Raw genomic sequence first — 6,000 nt, 5'->3', positions numbered from 1 at the left:
AAAAAAAGAGAAAAAACAAATCAGAGATAGAACTAAAAGTCAGTGCTAATTTTAACTAAAGCTACACTAAATTAAGGCCACAAGCCACATTCAAAGTAACCCTTTAGCCTTATTACTCCCAATATTCATTCTAATTAGTATTCTACTGGAAAAGGAATTTAAAACCATTACAGCCTGAAAGAGCCCCCACCAGCCCAGTTTGGACCCATTTCAGCTTGACCGCGCAACCACTGAGTATTTGTCTCAGAACAAGAAAATTTCTTTCTTGACAGTTTTGAAAAAGCACTCTAAATTGAGATTGGTGACAGAATTTTCATTAAAAAAAAAGGGAAAAAATTAAAAAATTGATTTCTAAGGGACAAAAGAGTTCAGGAAACTAGATGGGGTTTTAAGCATAATTACAAGGAAAAAACTGAAGGATCTAGCTGGAAGATAAAAATGGTTCACTAGAGTCATTAAAGCATATACAACATGCAACAGTTATCTAGTTCCACCATATGATAGTCACACCTAATGCCCCCTCATAATGAGTAAAAAGGATTACCAAATCCCTTCTACCCCAGCTTTTAGAGTCAACAAGAGTATTTGGTTTTTTTGAGAAATTCAACTCTTACAAAATCAGCCTGCAACATAGACAATTACTACAGCTTCCCCAGAGGCAACTGCCAAGGGAAAGAAATCTTCAATCCACTGTCCCTGCTATATGGTGTTTCAATCCCTGTCCCTTCGACCAACATGATTTGCAGAACTTTCATCTCATCTTCATGCTTTGTATGGCGCAGATGTAATCAGCAAGTATTTAAGGAATTCCTTCTGCAGCTGAACAAAACTCATCCTACTTTACCAAGAAATGACTGCCAATGAAATTGAAAAAAAAAAATTTAATACAGTATATAAAGGAATCAGCAGCACCAATTGTAATTCTAACCAATTGTCCAATCATCCCAGAAGTTTTATGCTCAGAAGTTCCTCTGAAGGCTCAGAAAAAGTTCAATGACATGTTTATGCTGACTTTGTGAAAGAAAAAAAATGTCACTAAATGCGCTAAGTTCTTCTGCATATTGCAACTTACAGTCTTACGTTGAAAATAAAACACAGTATAGCAGACTAAAGTTCATTTTGGATCATTGCACCACAATGTCAGAACTTTCTTAAAACGTATCCTAAAAAATGTACCAGACTCAGAATATTATATAGGAAATCAATATCTGCATTTATCTTTCAATTCATTAATCATGATATGTACCTTTATGTACTTAAATTCAGACTATGCAGTACCATTCTCTAAGTTTTATATTTGCAACTCTCTTGAATTGTTACTACTATAATTATTCTTTTTTGGGAGCATATTCCATCTACCCCAATGACTACACTATAGTAGAATATTCATTACTGCGATTGGCTCCAGATTTTGTCCCACTAAACATTTGTCATTTCACTCAATAAGCATTTGCTTGAAAGTTGAAAGCTATCACGCAAAATCAAACGAAAGCACCACAAAAGATAATGTACCGCATGACAGGAGATCTGAGACAAAGGAGTGAGGCACTATTCCCTAACAAAATACACTATTTCATAATAATGCAATAGTTAATCTGTTTTGTACGTCTGTTTAAACTTCTCTTTAGACATGCCCAAAAAAAAAAAAAACCTCTTTACACAAGTTCAAGAAAATAACTAAACCTGATGACCAAGTTAACAAAAAGTAATTAATTTGGAGGCCATCCTTGCAAAGTGGAACTTCAAGTCTACAAAAGTATGGGGGAAAATTGGATTCAAAAGGAAGGAACCGAGAGGGTTACCACCTTTGTCTTTGCATGAAGGTTTCCAGTTTTAGTTCTTCTGGTGCTCCCAAAACCAAATTTTGGCTTCTTCTCAGCAGGCTTTAGTATTTGGAAAGAGCACATCAAAGTCTCATCAACGCTCATCATTGCACCAGCATTGTCAAATTCTCCACAGTAGTTAGGGGCAGAGAATATTGTTACAAGTTGTCTATCAGCGAAAAACTCATATCCATCTTCCACAACCTGTCACAAGTACATAAAAGGACATAAAGAAAACACTAAGCTGACTAATTCAATGCATAAATAGAGATGATTCAACTCAAACCTGGTGAGCCCGGCAGATAAGATCCAGATCATTCTTCTCAAGAAATTCTAACACCTTATCATGGCCAAAGGTATATGACACTCCCCTATCATTCATCCCCCATCCTTTAACATCTTTACTTGGATCTGACCATAGGAGATCACAAAGCAAGCCACTCTCTGGAACATCAGTTGGACGCTGTAGTTCTAAAATTTGATCCACATCATGCAGGTCCGGAGAAAGTCCTCCATGCATGCACAATATCTTGTCATCTATCAAAGCTGCTACAGGCAAGCAATTAAAACATTCTGTGAATACCTTCCACAGTCTGACGTTGAATCTTCGTTTGCACTCATCGTAGAACCCATATACACGATTAACAGAGGCACATTCATGGTTGCCCCTCAGAAGGAAGAAGTTGTCAGGATGCTTGATCTTGAATGCAAGTAGAAGACATATTGTTTCAAGACTTTGTTTTCCTCGATCCACATAATCCCCCAAGAACAAGTAATTGGACTTCGGGGGCAATCCACCATACTGGAAAAGCCTAAGTAGATCAGAATACTGACCATGAATATCCCCTGGCAATGAATACAGATAAACAACCAAATGAGAAAAAACACTGACATTGTCTGAAAACATCAAATTATCCTAACCAGTATAAATAAAGCAGCTCCAAACAGCAATGTGAAAAAAGTTCAACAATAGTACAACCCACAAACTGCATCTTGTTGAAACCCAACAAGCACAGGTGGAAACAAACTTAAACAAGACCAAAGGACTAGTCTCCATCATGAAGAGGTCCATACAACCCCTATAGTCAATTACATCTAAGTTGAGTTTATTTCTTTTCACCCCACCCACTCAGAGACCAAGGGGGAAAAAATCTTTATTTTCTTACCTCTCAAAGAATAAATACTCGCATTTGCTAGAGTTCTATAATGGTGAAGCTTAAAAAACACAGCTGTTAGTATACATAACACAGTAGGATGATTGTAACTAAACAGATCAAGTTAAAGAAGCACATCAGTGAAAAGCTAATCGTTGTGTATTGCTACAGAAAATCATGTGTGGACATATGCTATGATAAAGATTTGACACGAACCAAATTAAGTAGAAAAAAACTAAATGAATGCATCACTGGCAGAAATAGGTGAACAAGTTTTTGAATGGGTAACCGGGTACAATTACCAGACCAAAATAAGCATCTTCAACAGAAACCATACAAAACCTTGCATATCAGACATGGGGCTTTTGTAAACAATGCAGGGCATAGCCTCCCAATGATCAACAAATCAAATCAAAAGCTACCAAAAATTAACCATATGAAGCGAAAAAATATAACATCCAACTGTCACTTTTTCAGGTTTAGACATGATGTATCCAATATTCACGATAGTGAAATTGCCTTAAATGCATTTCATTTTGATATGTAATTACAAGAGAAAGACTAAAAAATTTCTGCTTCCATATCCAAACTAATGAAAAACTAAATGCTGGCAACAAAAGCCATACAAGAAAAAGACAAACACATGCCCCTAATATTCCAACAATAATAAATAACTAATTTTGTTGGATCCTCAAATATTTTCCAACAATCAGTTGGTTCAACAGAATATCACCTGACTTGCTGCATTCAGTGCTTACATTCCATAATAAATTACAAATGAAGACTAAACCTAACACCAAGCCAGCAAGGATCCCGAAATGAAGATTAAAGCTAACACCAAGCCAGCAGAACAGAAATTCGATTAATCACAGCCAATCAATGACAAGATTCACTCTGCAACCCAAACACAATAGGAACACATATTATGCGCACTGGCAATCATCAGCTAGATTCCAAATCAACATAAACAGCACTTAGATAATGCTCCATTTGCGAAATTGATGAACATTGACCGTAATCGTCTATTTCACTTAAACAAGAGAACATTCCTTGGACACACCATAAACACATTATCATTTCAACCACTATCTTCATCATCTTCTGGACTATAATCTAAATCAGTAACTGCAATCACCTATGTTCAATCAAGGACTTGGCATTCAATTTACAATCTGAGGTAGCTATACATGAAGTCAACAACCAATAATTATAAAAAAAAAAAAGAAAAGTTCACATGGAATACAGTTAGTCGGGGGGAGAGGTGAGAACCAACCACCCCAAGCAAAATCACTCATATTAACGATACGCAACTCAAAACTTTTCTACAATAAGGAGACTAAAACTTCACTATTCGAACCCTGCTCAGAATACACTTAATTTAACCATTAATCAACTCAATCATAAACCAAACCAAGACCCACTTCAAGAACACAATAAGGCAACCGAGACCACCAAAATGGGAAATAAACAAAACCTTCTCAAAGTAACCCCTCCGATATTAGAGAAAAGAAACATTACCACAGATCTTGATTGGAGCTGCAAGCTCAAGGAGATTAGGCTGTGCCATAAAGATTTCCTTCGACCTTAAACAAAGATGCCTAATTTCTGATTCCGAAAGCTGCACTTGTTTCCCTGGCCTTCCTCTAACGTCAAGCAAACGCTTAATTATATCATCAACAGCCAAAGCATCCATCTTTCCTTGCTCAAATCTTCATGCACCAAAGAACTCACAACCTACCAAAAAAAGGAACACCAGAAAATGAACTAAAGTTAACTAGTATTTATCCAGATTCGAATTGTCTCGATCACGAATCAGAAGATAAAGAAAAGGCATGGGAGGAAATGGGATAAAGTGAAGTGGGTTGGCGGAATTTGATGGAATTCTTGTCTGGTTAGCATTTTCTCCAGGGGGGAATAAAAGGAGAGGGTTTATAAGTGAAAGAAGAATACTTTATAGCGACTTTCTTTAGCATAGAACATTGGCCATTTTTTTTTTTAATCTTTTCTTTTTGGTGATTGAACGAACATTCGTGTTTATCTGGTGCGTGACTGTGTGAAGATGAAAAGCACATAGAGTGAGACGGGGACTGGTGGGGAGCTGAGAGAACGACCCACGTTAGTAACAAATAGGACCGGGGGTTTGGGCTGGTGGTGGGATGGGCCACGAGTACACTAGTTATTGTTCCCGTCCCGACGATGCACACCTCAGTGTAGGAATTGTACACCATTATAAATAAACTTTTTACTTTGGAATACAGTCTTTGCTAACATGTGAAAGGAGATGCACTGCAGAGAATAACAATAATCCATAACAACTTGAAATTAGGCTTTTTGCTCCGTATTGACCATAAATTTGTTTGGGACGTTTAGAACTGGTAAACCACGACCCTGTCAGATCTATTGTGTAGAAAGTAGAAACTGGAGTGTAAACCCCTGTCAGAACTGGTAAGGTTTTTGCTCAAGGGTTAAATTACTGCAAACTCCATGTAGTTTCGCATATTATGACCCGATGACTCTAACGTTTGAAACTTCTTATTTTTCTTCTGATGTGTCTTTCTAGAATGTGAAAAGTTGACACAAGCCTGTCTTTGTAAAGTCGTTTGTTAAAATGTCTATGTTTGGATAGCCAATTATTTCAAAAAAAAAATTTGGCTTGCATCATAAATACATTTTTCAATTCACCTTTTTATCTCGCATACACCACATCATAAAAAGTGCTATAGTAATTATTTCAAATAATTATTTGGAATAATACTCTATCCAAACAAAGATGATTTCCTTACTTAGTACCCAAAAGAACAAATGTCTGTGTACTTTGTATAAAATTACAAGTAGATTTTGTGGATGATGATAGTGGTGTGCAGAAAGCCTGTGCTACCTGTGATACGTGCTCCAACTCGCTCTAAAAATTAGGTTCCTCGATCCTTTTTTTTTTTTTCAACTGGATCAGATGAGGTTCAGGTACCAGCAAAATACGAGCATAGATACAAGTAATGTGACATGTATGTCCCCTACCATCTTTT

General features: G+C 36.7%; 1 protein-coding gene across 2 annotated transcripts; it reads right to left on the bottom strand.

The window, feature by feature from the left end:
- Positions 1-405: 405 nt before the first annotated feature.
- On the bottom strand, positions 406-5,008 carry LOC113758470 (serine/threonine-protein phosphatase PP1 isozyme 2-like). 2 transcript variants are annotated; one of them, XM_027301313.1, is made up of 4 exons: positions 4,496-5,008; positions 2,110-2,669; positions 1,806-2,027; positions 406-819 (listed from the first exon to the last, which is right to left on the bottom strand). In XM_027301313.1, the coding sequence occupies exons 1-4, from the start codon at positions 4,668-4,670 to the stop codon at positions 763-765; spliced, it is 1,014 nt and encodes a 337-aa protein (XP_027157114.1). In that variant the 5' UTR covers positions 4,671-5,008; the 3' UTR covers positions 406-762. The 2 variants fall into 2 exon arrangements, with proteins under 2 accessions (XP_027157114.1, XP_027157115.1); XM_027301314.1 differs by having other exon boundaries at positions 406-854; positions 4,496-5,001.
- Between the last annotated feature and the right edge of the window lie 992 nt (positions 5,009-6,000).

The sequence above is a fragment of the Coffea eugenioides genome, unplaced genomic scaffold, assembly GCF_003713205.1.
Source record: "Coffea eugenioides isolate CCC68of unplaced genomic scaffold, Ceug_1.0 ScVebR1_52;HRSCAF=278, whole genome shotgun sequence".
NCBI lineage: Eukaryota > Viridiplantae > Streptophyta > Magnoliopsida > Gentianales > Rubiaceae > Coffea > Coffea eugenioides.
Note: the sequence above shows the minus strand (reverse complement) of the source record. Positions and strands in the feature narration are given on the sequence as shown.

Bases quoted from the DNA above. Each gene is read 5' to 3' on its own strand.
- LOC113758470 (XM_027301313.1), bottom strand. From the start codon at position 4,670: ATGGATGCTTTGGCTGTTGATGATATAATTAAGCGTTTGCTTGACGTT. The intron at 2,670-4,495 runs GTAATGTTTCTT...ATTCATTGCCAG, and splicing joins AGCTCCAATCAAGATCTGTG to GGGATATTCATGGTCAGTAT. The intron at 820-1,805 runs GTGGTAACCCTC...AGTTTTGTTCAG, and splicing joins ACCTTCATGCAAAGACAAAG to CTGCAGAAGGAATTCCTTAA.